Source organism: Cebus imitator, unplaced genomic scaffold, assembly GCF_001604975.1.
Source record: "Cebus imitator isolate Cc_AM_T3 unplaced genomic scaffold, Cebus_imitator-1.0 Scaffold23, whole genome shotgun sequence".
Classification (NCBI taxonomy): Eukaryota; Metazoa; Chordata; class Mammalia; order Primates; family Cebidae; genus Cebus; species Cebus imitator.
In genome coordinates, this window is record NW_016107338.1 from 5,199,942 (window position 1) to 5,219,843 (window position 19,902).

Genomic DNA, 19,902 nt, shown 5'->3' on the forward strand with positions numbered 1-19,902 from the left:
ATATTCTTAGAAACTGGCTGTCCCTGCATATCATCAGTGATTTTGCAGCAGTAAACTATAAAGCAAGCAATTAAAATTCTAGCCCTCAACCAAAAACTTTCAAATTAAAATCATTTTTAAAACCTCAAAGTTGAACAAAGTCTAAATTTTGCAAATATTCAACTCTATACAGAGTGATACAGAATGTGTTAAAATATTATCCTATAACATTTAAGTGACTTTGGTCACTACCCCAGCTCAAAAAACCAACCATTACATAGTTATGAGCTTTTTTATTGGATATTATTTGGAATATTCAATTTTAAACCAAATCATAACATATACATGAACTGGCGGTTATCTTTCATTAAAATTCTAATTATGTAAATGCGGCACTGTCATATAAGAAAATACATAATTTTTCTCATAGTTTAGATCTTTATCTCCTAATTATTTTCTGGCAATGAGAAGGATATATTCTAACATTAATTCTCTATTCCCATAACCTTAGAAAATAGGCACCTCTGCTTGGGAACTGAAAGAGTAAGAGACAAAAGTAAAAATAAATAATTGATAAAATATTTACCGGTTTGATTCGCAGCTGACCACCCACCACCTCAAGAATGGCATGTTTTCTGGATACTCTCTTGTCTGTTATCTATAGAGTAAAAAAAATGTAAAGATCATGTTAAGCACCAACTTCACTAACACCATAACTACCTGACCCATTTGTTGGTAACCTTGGTATTTAGCACTTGAATTTTGGCATTATCTGCATGAGAACCAAATTTATCAGTAAAAACAGACCAAGTCAACACAAAAATTCAATTAAACCTATTAGCCCACACAAAAAAAACGTAGAACTGCCAGGAGTCAGTACAGTACTCACTTTTTTACCAGACAGTGGTTCCACACTCAAGGCTGTGACATACGGAGAGTAACATCAAGCATTGGAATGAGTATCACCTGAATGAATTTTTTACACTCTATTGTTAGCCACAATGGCTATCCAAGAAGTAAGTACAAACTAAAAATCTATTAAAAATTTAAAGATTCCTTCCTTTTTCCCAGAATGTACCTTAGCAGGATAAAAACAACAGCAGTTATCTGTTGACTCATTTCATCATTTACACAGAATTTTAGCTTAAATGTTGTGATTCAACAAAACATTGCTACAGCTATTATTCACACTTTACAAAGAAATTGAAAGTCCAGAGAAGTAACTTGGGTAGGTCACTCTCCAAGTAGGCAGTACTCCAAATCCATACTCTTTTTAATAAAAACAGGTAATAGGCAGGGTGCGTTGGCTGCAATCTCAGCACTTTGGGAGGCTGAAGTGGGAGGACTGCTTGAGCCCAGGAGTTCAAGACCAGCCTGGGCAACATAGTGAGACCCCCATCTTTATATAAAATAAAAAATTAGTTGGGCAGGGTAGCATGTGCCTAGAGTTCCAACTATTAATACTTGGGAGGCTGAGGTAGGCGGACTGCTTGAGCCCAGGAGGTCAAGGCTGCAGTAAGCCATGATCATGCCACTGCACTCCAGCCTGGGGGACAGGGTAAGACCCTGTTTCAAAAGAAAAAGTAATAATAATAAATGTGAGAACACATTTATACATGACTACACTTACATGTAATCATTCAAAAATTTCAAAAAATACACATTATTCTGTGACTGAGAGTAAAAAGTTCCTATTTCTGGCTTGGGTACCAAAATCTCATTGTTACTTCGATACTACAAACCAATTTTCTAACCAGCGGAGTAACAGCTATCAAATATCAAACTATGGCATATAAAGATGGTTCCTGTAACAGTCTATCTTAAATTTCTTTCTTTTCTTTTTAAAACTGTATTTTTGCAGGAAGCAATAAATGAACTTTTCCTATCTCTGTCTTTCTTTGAAGTAGGCTTCACTGACATTACAAAGATAAAAGACATTTTAAGTAATATAAAAGTATAATGTGACCTCTAGTGGACACATAACTCTACAACAGTGTAATTTCATTACAAGCTATGTGTCCCTACAGAATACAAAAAGAATCAAGAGTCTTTGCAATTAACATCACTCAGACATTTATAATGTTCCTTTTAAAGTAAACCCCTAAATAGTGAATACGCTATAAAATAACCATTTGCACTTTCTCAATGGGAAGTGTAAAGGTTTAATAAATTATCATTAAAACATTTTAATTTCAGGATTGATATACGGAGAGGGGGTGGGGAGCATGTAACATACAGATTATCTTAAAGATCTGGTGATCTGCTTTAACAGCCTATCACTGCTCCTTGTACAGAATGAATATCCAACACACTTTTATTATTTATTAATTAATATATCAACTGTAATAATCAATTATCAATATCAAGGCACCATTCCAGACTCGTCATGTATCATCTTTTTCAGTCTTCACAAAACCTATGAAGAAAACACTATTAGTATACTTCACTTCATAGGTGAGAAAATGGAAGTACAGAGAGTTTAAGCAACTACTCAGTTACATAACCAATAAGTAGTTGGGCCAGGACCTGAACCTAAGGAATCAGATTCCAGAACCATCCATGCTCTTAATGTTGTATTGCATCCCTCAGTATTATTACACAAAACCTAAAGTAAAACCTCAGTTTTTAAGATTATTTATCCAGTGTAACTGTCTAAACTAGAACATAGTAAAGAACAGAAAACAAGGCAGAAATGGCTATTTAATAATCAAATAGACATTCAGAGGCAATTCAGATCCTAAATAAAGCTCCAAGAGGCCCTCAGGCTTTCCATTTGGTCCTGCTGATCCTAATGGCATAGCTAAGTCTAACAAGACATGTCATCCAAATTCCCAATTCTCTATTCATTAAGTGGGTAGGGTTTAGTAGGCAGCACACTGACAATAGGAGAAAATGGCTGATGTTGGTCTGCAAGTGGAAAGAAAAAGGCTACTAAAAAGTAAAGAAACCCAAGGACTCAGAATACACTGGCTAGAGGCCATTTAGGGTAGGACAAACGGCATAACATACTTCAAAATATACTGTAGACTTGCCCAAGTTTACCAAGAGTCAACAAGTTTAAATCAAAACTTCAACTCAAAGTCAGATATTTGACATCTTAGAAAGCCATAAAAATAGTTAAATTGAGGAATTCCAATTTTTATAGAATAACTATAACCACCTAAATTCTAATCACAACATATATTCTTCAAAAAAAAAAAAGAAATCAACAAATAGAGCAAATAAAACAATACATATCCCATCCCATATCTAATGCAAAACTAGGAGACAAAGATTACTAAAAGTTTTAACTTATATGTAAGAGAGATGAGGAATGCCAATTTCAGAAGATCAAGCCCCAGAACCTATGCTGGAGCAGAGAAAAGCAGGTGGCAACTAAAAGAAAAAGAGGATAGAGGGAGTGGGGATCTGGGGGTGCTGAAGCATTGGTATCACTCCCAGAAAAATTAAGTCACACTGTTAGTGGGAAATACTAAAAACACATTTCAGATCCAACATTGCAGAAGCCAAGCTAATAGAGAATCCAAAAGAGTGGCATAAAAATATGTGGAACCAGGTATAGCAAGCTCAGAAAAGGCAGCATTTCTCAGGGAGAAGGAGGACACTTGGAAGAAAAAATAAATCCAATATTACAGATCTTGGCTTCTAAATACCATTCCCCACTAAAAGAAACCAGAGCTCTTTTGAGAAATGTCATATTCCAGGTCTGAGGCAGAAAAGCATAATGTGGACCAAGGATATCTTCTTGTGCCAGAGGACTAAGAAACGCTCAAAAATGGATGGGTGGATGTCAGAAGGACAGAGAAACCATAGAGAAAAAACTCTCGCTGACCAAATTTAGAACGATTTGAGCATCAAAATAAATAGTGATAATACTGGAATACAGCATATTGAATCCCAAAATAATCCATGAGTCTGAATTATAGACTGTTCTGGGATTCAATGTGCTATATTCCAGTATTAAGGGAGGGTAAGGCTGGGGGAGATGCTTTTCTTTATAAAAGAATGCCAGCTTAAGTAGAAGAAATGGTAGAACCAGAAAAATCACTGTTTTCTAACTATCAATGTAAAAATTAAGTTAGGAAAGGATAAAAGGATGTCAGAAAAAGGCTTGTTGGGAAAAAATACTTATGAAGTATCAGTATCACTCCACAGATTACTGACAAAGGAAATGATATCTTAACTGGGAAATCTGGCAAACACCACCTTACCCAGGTGATCACACTTACCACATCACCACAACAGGACAAACTGATAGATATGCTTCCTAACATGGTACTCTGAATTCACATCACCTACTTAATATTTTCACCAAAAATGTTTAATGTGAATCAAATTATGTGCATGCAATCAGACAAATCAAAATTGGGGGATACTCTATAAATAACTGGCCTGGACCTACAGAAGCATTGATGTCATTAAAGACAAAAGGCAAGAAAACCATTCTGGATTAAATTAAAACATATTTAACTGGATCCTGATTTTTTAAAAAATGCAAAATGTACATTATTGAACAAAACTGAGTATAGAATATTAAAACTGGGCCGGGCGCGGTGGCTCAAGCCTGTAATCCCAGCACTTTGGGAGGCCGAGGCGGGTGGATCACGAGGTCAAGAGATCGAGACCATCCTGGTCAACACGGTGAAACCCCGTCTCTACTAAAGCTACAAAAAATTAGCTGGGCATGGTGGTGCGTGCCTGTAATCCCAGCTGCTCAGGAGGCTGAGGCAGGAGAATTGCCTGAACCCAGGAGGCGGAGGTTGCGGTGAGCCGAGATTGCGCCATTGCACTCCAGCCTGGGAAACAAGAGCGAAACTCCGTCTCAAAAAAAAAAAACTGATGGCACGGTTACACATTCCTAGAATATAACAACAGAATATAGATATGAAGAAATGTCCTTGTTCTTAGGTGACACAAGTTGACATATTTAGTGATGAAGTGCCATAATGCTTGCAGTGTACTTGGTTCAACTGTGTTCAGGGGAAAGAAAAAAAACATGCACACACACACACATAGACATTTTATAGAAGAAAAATCAATGCCTTATTTGATTAAATTGCTGTTTGTCTAATTTCTGTTACTTGCAGTCAAAAGCAACTGTGATTAATAGACATTCATCTAACAATTGTTACATTGATATGAGTCTTTTTTTTTTTTTTAGAGATGGTATTTTGCAATGTTGGCCAGCTGGTCTCAAACTCCTGTCCCCAAGTGATCTGCCCACCTGGGCCTCCCAAGGGCTGAGATTTACAGGCATGAGTCACTGCACCTGGCCTTAAACTCAATTCTTTTTTTTTTTTTTTGAGCTGGAGTTTCACTCTGTTGCCCAGGCTGAAGTGCAATGGCACAATCTCAGCTCACTGCAACCCCCGCTTCCCAGATTCAAGCGATTCTCCTGACTCAGCCTCCCCAGTAGCTGGGATTACAGGCATGTGCCACCATACCCGGCTAATTTTTTTTGTATTTAGTAGAGACGAGGTTTCAATATGTTGGTCAGGTTGGTCTTAAACTCCTGACAGACACTTACAGTCCTTACCACAGGAGAATCCCACAGACCTTACAAGCCTTGAGCTGTTTGGAGAGCTACCTGGAATTTTCGCAGCGACATTACTCCAGAGTAGGAGCTTGTGTTATGTACTCCCTACCCTTGCGTGACCTAACCTGCTACAGCATGGCACCTTCTTCAAACCAGAGCCACTGTTGGAGGATGTCCTGCTTTGGGGCCAGTAGCCACCACGTCTCTCTAGCTTTGAGGCTCTGCCATCATTCCACAAAGACCACATGAAGGACTGCAATGCAATGACTCCAGTTACTGAGAGGGACAGCCATGACTCTGGTACTGCATAATGGGGAAGTCAACCCCAGGCTGGCCAAACCACCACATGCCTGCGCCCCCAGCTGCAGAAACAGCCCAGTAGCCCACCTATGGTACGTCCTTCCCCAAGCTAGCCAAACCACTGTGAGCTCACATGCCAGCCAAAGAAACAGGTGACCACCCACAGTGGGCATGCCAACATACTGGCCTAGTCATTGTGTGTCCATACCCCCAACTGAGCAAACAGTTTGGTGGAACCACCCTAGGCAGACATACTCCACAAACCAGCCAAACTGCTACACACATGCACCTCTAGCTGGATAAACAGCCTGGTGGCTCTTTCCTCAGTGAGCCAAACCCTGAGCAGCCAAAACATGACATATCTGCACCCTAAGTCTGATAAACAGCCCAGAAAGCCAGTCCCTGAGCTGGCCAACCAGCTGCACACCAGCACTCTCAGCCTGAGAAGTAACCTGGCAGCCCTGCTTCCAGTGACCCAGCTGACTCACTATGTGTACGTGCATAACCCTGGCCCAACAACCAGCCTGGCGAGTCCCATCTCTGGCAAAGTCACACCACCACCACCACAAACCTCCATAGCCTAGGCCATTGAGGCACTTGCAAACATCACTATCATGGGTTACGGCTGAGGTAACTGCACAGTAACCATACTACTGTGCTCACTCAGAACCTAAGCCAACACACTCTACCCATCAGACACCATAAGACCCATCTACAGGAATAGCTCTTTCCCTGTGAAAGCTACTCCATAAAATTAGAAGAGGCAACTATTCCACCAGATGAACAGATATCAGTACGGGAACAAAAGAAACATGTACTCGTGATGCTCTCTCTAGGGAGATTCTCTTCTGTACCACTGACAATCTTTTCCATAGAGTACTGTGTATAATGAGCCTTAAAAGTCCTTCTGACTCCCTCAACTAGTAAGTAGCTAAATTAGAGATGCTGTGTTTGGGGGAAAGCAGACCACTTCAGCACCTTCGTTACTGAACTCTGGCCAGAGGCATTGTTCAAAAGAGTTCTAAAAGGCAGTCGCTTACTGGCCCTGACTTCAGTGACAAAGCATTAATAGAACCAATTCAGAAAAAGGATTTTCATTTCTAAACATTCTTTTTGTACAACCAAAAGAATGGTTGTACAGAAAGGCAGCTCTGTACATCAGCTGTGAACCCTTCTGGACCTGGGCTTTTTTTGGTTGGTGGGCTATTAATTGCTGCCTCAACTTCAGCACTTGTTATTGGTCTATTCAGGGTTTCAACTTTTTCCTGGTTTAGGCTTGGGAGGGTGCAAATGTCCAGGAATGTATCCCTTTCTTGCAGGTTTACTGGTTTACGTGCATAGAGTTGTTTATAGTAATCTCTGATTGTAGTTTGTATTTCTGTGGAATCTGTGGTGATATCCCCTTTATTGTTTTTTATTGCATTTATTTGATTCTTCTCTCTTTTCTTTTTTATTAATCTGGCTAGTGGTCTTTTGCGTTGATCTTTTCAAAAAGCAGCTCCTGGATTTATTGATTTTTGAAGGGTTTTTTTGTGTCTCTATCTCCTTCAGTTCTGCTCTGATTTTAGTTATTTCTTGTCTTCTGCTAGCTTTTGAGCTGTTTTGATCTTGCTCCTCTAGCTCTTTCAATTTTGATGATAGGGTGTCAACTTTAGATCCTTCCTTGCTTCTCATGTGGGCATTTATTGTTATAATTTTCCTCTAGACACAGCTTTAAATGTGTCCCAGAGATTCTGGTACATTGTGTCTTCGTTCTCGTTGGTTTCAAAAATCATCTTTATGTCTGCCTTCATTTCATTGCTTATCCAGTCAACATTAAAGAGCCAGTTATTCAGTGTCCATGAAATTGTGCAATTCTGAGTTAGTTTCTTAATCCTGAGTTCTAATTTGATTGCACTGTGGTCTGAGAGACTGTTTGCTGTGATTTCTGTTCTTTTGTATTTGCTGAGGAGTCATTTACTTCCAATTTTGTGGTCAAGTTTAGAGTAGGTGTGATGTGGTGCTAAGAAGAATGTATATTCTGTGGATTTAGTGTGGAGAGTTCTGTAGATGTCTATTAGGTTTGCTTGGTCCAGATATGAGTTCAAGTCCTGGATATCCTTGGTAATTTTCTGTCTCGTTGATCTGTTTAATATTGACAGTGGAATGTTAAAGTCTCCCACTATTATTGTATGGGAGTCTAAGTCTCTTTGTAGGTCGTTAAGAACTTGCTTCATGTAACTGGGTGCCCCTGTATTGGGTGCGTATATATTTAGGATCATTAGCTCTTCTTGTTGCATTGATCCTTTTACTATCATGTAATGCCCTTCTTTGTCTCTTTTGATGTTTGTTGGTTTAAACTCTATTTTAGCAGAGAGTAGAATTGCAATTCCTGTTTTTTTTGCTTTTTTTTTTCCTGCCCTACCTTTGCTTGGTAAATCTTCCTCCATCCCTTTATTTTGAGCCTATGTGTATCCTTGCACATGAGATGGGTTTCCTGGATACAGCACACCAATGGGTTTTGACTTTTTATCCAATTTGCCAGTCTGTGTCTTTTGACTGGGGCATTTAGCCCATTTACATTTAAGGTTAATACTGTTATGTATGAATTTGATCCTGCCATTTTGATGCTAGCTGGTTGTTCTGCCCATTAGTTGACACGGTTTCTTCATTGTGTCGATGCTCTTTACCATTTGGTACATTTTTGGAGTGGCTGGTACTGGTTGTTCCATGTTTAGTGCTTCTTTCAGGAGCTCTTGTAAGGCAGGCCTGGTGGTGATGAAATCTGAGCAATTGCTTGGAAGCTCTGCACCCCTCCCCATAGCTTATCTCATGCATCTCCTCATCTGTATCCTTTGTCATATCCCTTATAACAAACCAGTTTTAAGAGCTGCTCCAGCAAATTACCAGAGCCCAACGAAAGGGTCATGGGATCTCCAGTTTGCAGCCAGTGGTCCAGAAGCACAGGTAAAACAACTTGGGGCTTGCAATTAGCAACAGAATGGGGGGAATCTTGGGAACTGAGCCCTCAACCTGTGGGAGCCGATGCTATCTCCAGAGAGATGATGCCAGAATTAAATTGAATTAGAGGACATCCAGTTGATGTCTGCTGCAAAAGTGACTGCTTGCTTGTTGTTGGGGAGAAATCACCACATATTCAATCACAGGAGTCTTCTGTATGGATTGTTATATTTTTATTCACTCAGAATATTTTAAAAGTGAATCATCTCACATCTACTAGAATGATCAAAATTTAAAACACTGATAACACCAAATGTTGACAAGGATGCCCAGTAACAAGAACTGTCATTCATTGCTGGTGGGAATGCAAATAGTACAGCCATTCTGGAAGGCAGTTTGGCAGTTTCTTACAACACTAAACATTCTATTACCATACAACCTTACTATCCAATCCAGCAACTGTGCTCCTTAGTATTTACCTAAATGAGTTGAAGACCTATGTCCACACAAAAATCTGCATACAAATATTTATAGTAGTATTATCCACAATCACTAAAACTTGAAAGAAACCAAGATGACCTTTAGTAAGTGAATAGATGAACTGGTACATCCAGACAATGGAATATTATTCATCACGGAAGAGAAATGAGCTATCAAGCCATGAAAAGACATGGAAGAACCTTAAATGCATATTACTAAGTGAAACCTGAAAAGGCTATGTACTGTATGACTGCAACTCTATGACATTCTGAAAAAGGCAAAACTATGGAGAAAATAAAAGAGTCCAGTAGTTGCCAGGGGTCCCAGGGAACCTCTGGGGGATGAATAGGCAGAGCACAGAAAATTTTAGGGCAGTGGAACAATTCTGTGTTATACTGCAGTGGTGGATACATGTCATTATACATTTGTCAAAACCCATAGGATATACAATACCAAGAGTTAACCCTAGTATAAACTATGAACTTTGGATAATAATGACATGTTAATGTGGATTTATCGAATGTAACAAACATACCACACTGGTGTAGAATGTTGATAGCAGGGGAAGCTGTACATGTATGAGGGCAGAGTATATATGAGAACTCTCTGTACTTTCCACTGTTTTGCTGTGAACCTAACACTGCTCCATAAAATAAAGTCTACTTTAAAAACTAATACATTAAAAAACAATGGTTGTAAAAGATAAACAGGATCATGGACATAATGTGATCATCCCACAAGTCTGGTCAACACTTACCCAATTATCCAACATGCCACATCTTAGAGCCTTAAACCACACAAGCCCTTCCCTACACCACTCACTCTTCACCTACCAAAATTCCAACTGTTCCAACGCACACAGTCAAGCTCAATATGCTAACAAGTTCATGAAGCTTTCTTTCCCTGATCCCACCTCTTAAATGCAGATTCCTTCTTATACCTCTCTGTTCCATGTTGACATCATTGTTTCTGGCTTGAAGACTAAGCTCTGCTTTTTTTTATCTTGCCCAAATTCCTTTCTAAGGGAGCTGGGAGTCATGCCCTACAAATCATAAATTCTCATCCGATAAGTTTTATTTAACCCTGTATATTGTGACTTACTTTCCAATCTGACTCTGGCATAATTTTAACCCAAAATATATTTCCTTGCCATACCTTGGAATTGCCCCGCAAAGTCCCTTGTGGAAAAAAAAATCCACATTCTACAGAGAATCCCATTTCCCCCTTGTTTCCCTTCCTTTCCAGATCCAGGAGATAATCAACTAAGAGCCAGGTACCCTTTCAAGTCTGATAAGAAACTTTTACAACTTGCTTTCTCTAAAGTCTGCTATCTGAGAGCTCTACATAATAAAACTTGGTCTCCATAATCCTTTATCTTAACCTGAACATTTCCTTTGACCTCAGGTCTTCAGATAAACTCAACCAATTGTCAACCAGAAAATGTTTAAATTTACCTATAGCCTGGAAGCTCCCCGCACCAGCCCCAACCCCCATGTTAAGTTGTCCCACCTTTCTGAACAAAACCAATATATTTCTTAAATGTATTTGATTGATGTCTCATGCCTTCCTAAAATATAGAAAACCAAATTGTACCCTAACCACCTTGGACACATGTTTTCAGGACTCCCGAGGGGTGTGTCACGGCCTATGATCACTCATATTTGCCTCAGAATAAATCTCTTGAAATAGTTTATAGAATTTAACTCTTTTTGTCAACAGGTTCATGGTATTTAATCAAACTTTTCATTAAATGTGACATTTTAAAAATCACAAATTATATCTAAAAATTCAAATTCTTACTATTCTTTAAAAAACAATATGACACTGTTACCAGATGGGAATAGGGGAAAGTAGCAGGGACTGCATAGAGACCCTCCCCGTGTGGCCTTCCCAACACTGAGGCAGAACTGCTGTCATTTATCATTGTCCCTGTGTTGTTTTTCTTCTCCCTCCCACTTCGTTCACTCCGAGTGTCAGCCTGGCTCCAGTCCCCATGTGAGGCTGTAGCTTTGTTTAGTTATTAATACTTATTTGTCTCTCAAACCCAAAACTCTAAGTTTTTTGAGAGTAAAGATTTGTTTCTCATTCATCTTTATTTCTCCTATACTTCCTCCCACCCAACCATAGTATATGTTCATCAACTATTTCCTGAATTTGGTGAATTATCAATCAACAAATAGGAAAAATGTTAACACTTAATTCATTATGAATGTTACTCCCTAAGGTTAGAAGTTGGTAGGACTGCATCTTTACTATATGCAAATTCACTTTGAAACTCAATGAAACTCTTTTTCATATCTAAGTCACAATTAGGTTCCTTTTGAGGGTAGAGTGAATGAGAGGCTGAGATGCAGGAATGGAAGGAAGAAAGCATGTGTTGAAGGCCTACTATGTACTAGGCACTGGTTGTAGCCTAAATAATTAAAATGAGTGAAGGACAAACTAGAAATAAAAGAAGTATGAGGGAAGAAACTTGTGTTGGAGCAGGTAGGAAGAGCATTCCAGGACAGCAAGGAGGATTCTGCAATAAGTAGTTAAACTCTTGGGCTGCCAGGTCCGGGAATGGTTACTTTGTGTGAACTTTGTAGAACATTTATAACATTTTTAGAAGTGGTGAACTGATGTCACCTGAAGAGTCTATATGAAGTCTATGACCTTCTCTGTTCCTCCAACTGGGGTTTCTTCTCTTTTTAATCAAAGCAGTCAATTTAATTACATCTACATTGAGAAAGTCTCATTAGATATCTTGCATTATCTTGTTCCCTAGAAGAAAAATCAATCATAAAGAAATGCGTCATACAATCCCTGTTGTCAAAACAAAATAAGAAAAATTTGAAATCAGAAATAATATATTTCATTTAAGAGTGTAATAGCTTTAATCAAAGAAAAGCCATAAAGGAAATTATTTGGCCTAACAGTGCTTGACATGTTGTACTGTAAAACCATTTTAAATTAAATTTCTTAAGATAATGGTAGATTCACATACTGTTGAAAGATATAATATAGAAAGATCTCTTGTACAATTTATCCAGTTTCCCCCAGTGGTAACATGTTACAAAACTATAGTACAATATATCAACCAAAGATACTGATATTGACACAGTCCAGAAAAAGCACAATTCTATCACCACAAATATCCCTCATGTTGTTATTTCATAGCCATATTTATTCCCTTCTGCCCTGCTGCCTAATTTTTTAACCTTTGGCAACCACTAATCTGTTCTCCATTTTTGTAACTTTGCAATTTCAATAATGTTATATAAATGGAATCATACAATATGTAATCTTTTGGATTGGCTGTTTTAACTCTGAAGTTCTCTGAAGATTAATCCTGCTGCAAACCTTCTGATGCCAATCTTGGGGCAGAATCAAAATCTAGTAAACAAAGACCTGGGGTTCGCTGATGACTCACATGAAAGCAAAGAGCACAAGAAAGATTTAAATTTCACTGTGCTTCGTTCTCTGTGACAGGTTTCTCTGCTGTGTTTTCCTACCACTGTAAAAATATAAAAACATTCTCATTGTCAAACCATTTTACTACCAAGACTATTTTACACAGTGGGATTATAAGCCTTTATGTTTGTGTGGCCATCAAGGTTTACGAAGCTTGTCTCAGAAAAACATGGCCAATTAAGTAAGAAAGTTCAAAATCACCCTTATTCATACTAATCATTTCCAATGTATACCAATTTACAGCTAATTTCTTGAGTTTTCCACTTAGAATTCAGTCTTCACTCTCTCACAATATAAAAATAAATCTCACTGGAATTGCTGTTGTTGAAAACAGAAGCCCTTATGTTGTGTTTTAACTATTGAAGAGAAGAAATGAGGGCATCTGTCAGCTCCAAAATCAAAAAACCACAAGGTGATTTTTTTTGTTCTCCAAATTTTTCCTTCAATACACTTAGGATGTCATTCATAACCACTTCTGATACCTGCCAACCTTGACAACAGAATCTCATCACTGAATATTATTTCAAAAGGAAAAGCAAAATCTTGACCAGATAATTGCCCGGCTTTTACTCCTTACCATTTTTAAAAACAGATATCAAATATGCTCATCTCACATTAGCAAGTAGACAATCCAAAGAATAAGCTACAAATAATGAAAGGGTCCGCCATCTGTTGCCATGTTTCTAAAATAGGGGCCTAAATTCATCCATCTTTTAATCCGACTCACAGTACTCTACTGGTGACAATTTCTTAAGCAAGTCAAAACTCGTTAGTCATCAGACATATGATTACTAGACGAAGCACACACTCTAAGTTTCTAACCTATGCATTCAAGGAAGAAAAAAAGAAAAAGAAAGTCTCCAGACGGTTCCTTCTGGTGTTTGTATAGGCTAATTAAAGGAAAAAAGTAGAAATGATGTTACTTAAACATTTAAATAATCACTTGCCCAGTTAAAAAAAAAAAAAAAATGAACAGCAAGGGACCATCTACTTCCTCAATAACCTTACTACATACACATGTGCATGTACATGTACACACACACACATACACACACACACACACACACACACCCCTTTAGTATCAACTTCCATAATACAATCTTAAACTACCACTCCTTTCCCTGCTCCCAGAAGGGACCTAAGGCAAGTACCAATGGCTCCATTTAGATTCCGGAAAGTTAACCAGGATAACAGTACACACTCCTTACTCGTTGCTGTTAACTCACTAATACAGGTCTGTCTCTCCAGTCCCAAGAGAAAACTCCTAGTGGGTAAAGACCCATGTTCCAATCATCTTTGTGTGCCCCACAGTGCTAGGATCTGCAAAATGTTCTACGGAGTGAGCACTAAATAAGAAATGCTGAACGTTGAAGAAAAAAACTAGATGTTCTTAAGAAGAGATCTATAGAATTCCAGAATGCCATACGCAAATGTTCTCATTCCTAAACCTCCCAAAGAAGGTAGGGCATATTTAGCTTTGTGGCATTATGTGTCCAAAATGTTATGTACGGATTTTAAATAACGCATGTATGGCTGAATTTTCTCATCTGAACAATGAGAATAATAAAAACACCTAACTGATAGGGTTTTGAAACAGTTAAAGATGTTGGTATAGGTAGGTAAAGTCTCCTCAGATCAATGACTTGAATGCTATATACTTTACTTATTAAGGGTTACTCATTTTACGGTATATAATAAATAATATAAATAAACAAGTAAGGTCCACACAGCCCTGCAAAGGAGACCAAAGCTTAAAAGAAATTAGCCTAGAGGACATAATACCACAGTTTGGCAAAATTCTCTGTAAAGGGCCAGACACTACTGTAAATATTTTAGGCTTTACAGGACACGCCGCAATACCCTCAACCCTTGGAGCAACTGTTCTCCCTGAAAAATTAGTAGGTTTCTTGTTTACATTTTACATTTTAGAGTTTAAGAATCATTCTTAGTTCATGGGGTCATACAAAAACGGGCTGGATTTGGCCCCCAGACTCTGGTTTGCCAACCCCTGGTGTTTTAAAAGCAACATAAAGAAACGTTTATGAATTGCTTAAAGTGACTGAAAAACGTGCGGCCCCCCAAACTTTTAAAATCAAGACAGGCGGACCGGCGCTGTGGGGAATCGGGCCAAGACTGGAACCAGTTCTCAGGAACCTCAGGAGCCCCTGCCCACACTTACTCCCAGCAGCCGCCCGCGACCAATCACCGTCTCACCGGGCGCCAGGGCCACCCGGGGACCGCCGTCCCGCGGCTGCAGCTCGAAGCCCCCGGACATGGTGGGCGAGAATTAGGCCTCTTCTCCAGGAGACTGACCCGTCCGCTGCTTCCGCCCTCCACAGACACGCGCGGGGCAAACCCAGGCCACTGGAAAAACACCGCGGGAGGGGCGCAAAGGCTCCGAGCGGCTACGCCGGTCCTCTAAAAGCCCAGCCCCAGCCTACCGAGTCCCGCCCCTCCACGCCTACTGATGACGCGATTGGGGGATTCCCCCGTCACACCGCCTCAAAATTATTATTTAAAAACCCCGGCTTATTCTCCACCACCCTTCTCACCGCCCACCCAACTTGGAGGACGCCGGGCCTTGTAGTCCCTGGAGCCTTTCTTTCCTTCCTTTCCCGAGCTGAGACGCCCTGGCAAAAACTACCAATCCCCAAAGGCACTTCGCGCCCCTCTCGGCGCCTGCGTGAGTTCCGAGTCAGCAGGGCGGGGCTCAGGTGGGCGGGATGTGGAGGGCTATGGGGAACGATTCGAATTCCGGAGAATTTAAATCGCGGCAGAAGCCACCGCCATCCAGTAGGTAGGAATGTCTTCCATTGGCTTAGGTGGCTTAGTTGTCTACGCGCTTAGGTGTCTACGCCTTGGCTTAGGTGTCTACATGCTTGGGGGCGCGGCCCCGACGCAAGCTGAGCCTCCCCTCCGCAGCCTGGAGCCGCGGTGACAGCGCTGACGGTTGTTGTTTTTCACTTGTCTGTGTCCCATGTTCTTGGGCTCCAGCAGCTGCAGCCCGCGCGGGACACAAGGAGGGTGGCCCAGATGGGACGTGGGGTGATTAGCCCTGACCCACGGGATCTGGACGAAGTGTGGCTCCCAGCTCCTCCGACTGCGCTGCCTCCGATCCATCCCGCCAAGTGACAGGTGAAAGGGGAACGAGATTTTACCTCACTTGAGAGAGAATTCAGCAAAGCTCGGTTTATAAAGGAGAAAGGGGGAAAAAAAAAAATGGGAGTCGTTTCCAGGCATCCAGGAAACTTGGACGTAAAAGAAAGATTCCTGGTGGGATTTTGGAACCTCGCCAAGGCACCCCCTGCGATGAAATTCAAAAGCCTTCATTCCCGTTAAGGGAATTCCACAAGGGAAGGCATTTGATTCCCCTAGTAAGATCCTGGAAGAAGTGGATAAACACACTGTAACGTTTCAATACACTGTAACATTGTCCTAATGTGAGATTTTCAAGAATCTGGTGGTTTGGCTTTGGTTTGTATTGATGGTGGGAGGGGCCAAGGTATGTGGCAAAAACTTGCGCTTGACTCACTCTTGTTTTTACCAGTTTGCTTTCTTCCTTCCCCAAACCCTCAAGAAGAAGACCTCTGTTGAACACAGACTACAGCTCCAGCCACCACAGCTAATCTGGATCATAAATCAGCCTCATGAATGGGAGCCACCATGGTCTTGACAAGTCCAGAAACATATAGCTGAGTAGTTCATCTACAAAAGAGATTTGTGTTTTATTGAGTTAAAAGAAGTATTTAGCTCTATCTCAAACCCCTCCTCTTGCACAACCAACCCCCATTATAAAAGGAAGTGCAAAATGGAATAAATTGATTTTAAGTGAGTACAAGCCGTCTTTGTATACAAAAGTAACTCAAGGGTGATGATGTACCCAGTGATGCTTTCAACTGATTTAAGAAACCTGCACCATTCACCTTAGGTACATTAGCTGAAACTGAGCTTTAAATCTGGGCTTCAAATAGTCACGTGCTATACCTAGCTGAGTTCTAAACATTGTTTACAGTTGTCACTCACTGTTGCTTGATGGCTTCAGTGACTGTTATGCTTAACTCTTAATTAACTATGCATGTAGAATAACTTCAAGGGGTCATTTCTAAAATACTAATAACTGAGTTGCATATTTGAAACTTTGCATGACTTTGCGTCCTAACCCAGATCTCATCTTCTCGTCCATTTTGGATAGTATTTGTGTCGAATGTAAGCACCTACCTACCCATTACATACAAGTAGAAAACATTATTATATAAACAACTAGAAGTCCAGCCGGTTTATGATTAAGTCACAAATTGCAAATCAAAAATTTAATGACAAGGCATCAGTACACATATACAACAAGTGTTTAGAAGTTTAATAGGATTGACATATACATTTTCAAAGATAAAAAAGTACTGGGTGTGGTGGCTCCTGCCTGTCATCCTAGCACTTTGGGAGGCCAAGGCAGGAGGATCGCTTGAGGACGAGAGTTCTAGACCAGCCTAGGCAACATAGCAAGAACAATTTCTCAAAAAGTTTTTGTTTTTTGTTTTTTTTCATTTTGTTTTGTTTAAAAAAAAAAAAGGTGTGGGGGACACTAAGTTGAGAGAACCGCTTGAGGCTGGAGGTTGAGGCTGCAGTGAGCTATGCTGACACAGCTGCACTTCAGCCTGGGTGAGAGTGAAACTAACATGTTGAGTGCCTCCCAGGTGCACTAAAGATGTGGCAAGACTAGATGTTTTACACATTATCCCTGTTAATCCTTGCAAGAACTTTCAGGAGAGGAGCAGCATTGGCCCATTTTACAGATTGAGATGCTAAAGTCAAGAAAGTTAGAGTTCTTAAATTATGCCTAAAAAGCATCTGACTCAAAGTAGGATTTATAGCCCTGTTTGGAGACTAAGCATGTTTAAATTTTGCCTTTTAGGTTACATGTGAGGATAATTTACTAAAACATTAAGCTATGCAGAAAAACTCCAAGAGAAGCAATAATTCAAGAGTTTCTCACACAGACACGAACTCTGTGGATGCTAAGAAGGAAAAACATGAGAGTCAAAACAACTTTGTTGACCTGCTGCCTGAAGAAATCAGTTTAAAAATTTTCAGTCAGCTGGACATACGGAGTTTGTGCAGGGCTTCCTTGACATGCAGGAGCTGGAATGACACAGTAAGAAACAATGACTCTTTATGGAAACCTCACTGCATGACTCTAAGAGCTGTGTGCCGAAGAGAAATAGATGATGATCTAGAAAGTGGTTATTCTTGGAGGGTAAGTTTAATCTTTGCAATCTGCAGTGTTTTTGACAATGTCATGATAGCAGTGTCATGATTTTGAACCAATGATAACTTCTGCTGCTTGGAGGAAATAGAATTGCATATGCAGAATAACATAGAGACTGTATTGACTTTGGGAAACCAGTTAAAGTTAATAGTCTTTTCCTGCTAACCACACTGTTTCCACAGTATCTTTCATTTATCCTTTTGCATTTTTTAAATTCTAAATTCAGGAATTTTCCTCTGTTGACCAGAGGGGAATTAGCTCCTTCTTTTCACTTCACCTTATCCCAAACCCCCAGTAAACAGTGTGGCCCACTCTATAAGTACACATATACATGTACACACGTGCACAGATACACAAATTTATTAATATATGTGTATATCAATGTAGATACTCTTTTTTTTCAGCCCTGTCCATCCCCTTCTCTAGCTTTAAACACAACCACCTACTACAGTCTTTTTTAATGGTGATTTATCTCTTTCAGGTAATACTCCTGAGGAATTACCAGAAGAGTAAAGTGAAACACGAATGGCTAAGTGGCAGATACAGCAACATTTGTTCTTCCATTAGCCTACCAGAAAAAATCATGTACCCAATGGATGCAGATACATGGGGGGAAATTCTAGAAGCAGAACTGGAAAGATAAGGGGGAAAAATTCACAAACAGATCCCAGGTCTTTGAGAGTTTAAAACTCAAATGACTCTTAGGTTGCAAAAGGAATATCTTTATTTGTTCATTTTGTTGTTCACCTATTTAAAAGAAAAGAAAATAGAAAATATTATAAAAGTAAAGCTTTATTTTTGTTTTGCACTTTAGTAAAAAATATTTTTCTGGTTTTATTGTAATGTGGGAAAATCATGCAATCTTATTTTTTTAATATTTAAATATTTTTAAATTATACTTAAAGTTCTCGGATACATGTACAGAACATGCAGGTTTATTACATGGGTATAAATGTGCCATGGTGGTTTGCTGTACCCATCAACCCGTCATCTGCATTAAGTATTTCTCCTAATGCTATCCCTCCCCTAGACCCCCACCCCAACAGGCCCCAGTGTGTGATATTCCCCTTCCTGTGTCAATGTGTTCTCATTATTCAGCTCCCACTTATGAGTGAGAAGAAGCAGTGTTTGGTATTCTGTTCCTGTGTTAGTTTGCTGAGAATGATGCTTTCCAGCGTCATCCACGTCCCTGCAAAGAACATGAGCTCATCCTTTTTATGGTTGCATAGTATTCCATGGTATATATGTGCCACATTTTCTTTTTCCAGTCTATCATTGATGGGCATTTGGGTTGGTTCCAAGTATTTGCTATTGTAAACAGTCCCACGTGTGTCTTTATAGTGGAATGATTTATAATCCTTTGGGTATATACCCAGTAATGGGATTGCTGGGTCAAATGGTATTTATAGTTCTAGATCCTTGAGGAATTGCCACACTGTCTTCCACAATGGTTGAACTAATTTACACTCCCACCAACAGTGTAAAAGCTTTCCTTTTTCTCCACATCCTCTCCAGCAGCTGTTGTTTCCTGACTTTTTAATGATCGCCATTCTAACTGGCAGGAGATGGTATCTCATTCTGGTTTTGATTTGCATTTCTCTAATGTCCAGTGATGACCTCTTTTTCATATGTTTTTGACCACATAAATCTCTTCTTTTGAAAAATGTCTGTTCATATCCTCCATCCACTTTCTGATGGGGTTGTTTTTTTCTTGTAAATTTATTTAAGTTCTTCATAGATTCTGGATAGACTGCAAAATTTGTCAGATGGATAGATTGCAAAATTTTTCTTTCATTCTGTAGGTTGCCTGTTCACTGTGATGATGGTTTCTTTTGTTGTGCAGAAGTTCTTTAGTTTAATTAGATCCCATTTGTCAATTTTGGCTTTTCTTGCCATTGTTTTTGCTGTTTTAGTAATGAAGTCTTTGCCTATGCCTATGTCCTGAATGATA

At 39.6% G+C, this 19,902-nt stretch overlaps 2 protein-coding genes across 10 annotated transcripts in view; one reads left to right on the forward strand and one right to left on the reverse strand.

The window, feature by feature from the left end:
* Positions 1 to 15,234, reverse strand: part of APLF (aprataxin and PNKP like factor) — a 72,320-nt gene extending 57,086 nt beyond the window's left edge. For both annotated transcript variants that reach the window (XM_017522096.2, XM_017522095.2), the window contains exons 1-2: positions 14,868 to 15,234; positions 566 to 637 (exon numbers count right to left, since the gene is read on the reverse strand). In XM_017522096.2, the coding sequence (XP_017377585.1) occupies positions 566 to 637; positions 14,868 to 14,963 (168 nt within the window). In that variant the 5' untranslated portion in view covers positions 14,964 to 15,234. The remainder of the gene's footprint in view (positions 1 to 565; positions 638 to 14,867) is intronic.
* A 119-nt stretch (positions 15,235 to 15,353) lies between these two features.
* FBXO48 (F-box protein 48) lies at positions 15,354 to 18,804 on the forward strand. Of its 8 annotated transcripts, none has more exons than XM_017522100.2 (4): positions 15,354 to 15,485; positions 16,236 to 16,516; positions 17,598 to 17,939; positions 18,433 to 18,804. In XM_017522100.2, exons 3-4 carry the CDS (start codon positions 17,634 to 17,636, stop codon positions 18,592 to 18,594), a joined length of 468 nt encoding a protein of 155 aa, XP_017377589.1. In that variant the 5' UTR covers positions 15,354 to 15,485; positions 16,236 to 16,516; positions 17,598 to 17,633; the 3' UTR covers positions 18,595 to 18,804. The 8 variants fall into 8 exon arrangements, with proteins under 8 accessions (XP_017377589.1, XP_037592089.1, XP_017377588.1 ...); XM_037736161.1 differs by having other exon boundaries at positions 15,354 to 15,481; XM_017522099.2 differs by having other exon boundaries at positions 15,355 to 15,481; positions 16,266 to 16,516.
* The last annotated feature ends 1,098 nt before the right edge of the window (positions 18,805 to 19,902 follow it).

Excerpts from the sequence above, each read along its gene's own strand:
- FBXO48 (XM_017522100.2), top strand. The coding sequence starts at position 17,634 with ATGCAGAAAAACTCCAAGAGAAGCAATAATTCAAGAGTTTCTCACACA. Across the intron at positions 17,940-18,432 it reads AAAGTGGTTATTCTTGGAGG|GTAATACTCCTGAGGAATTA; the intron begins GTAAGTTTAATC and ends TATCTCTTTCAG.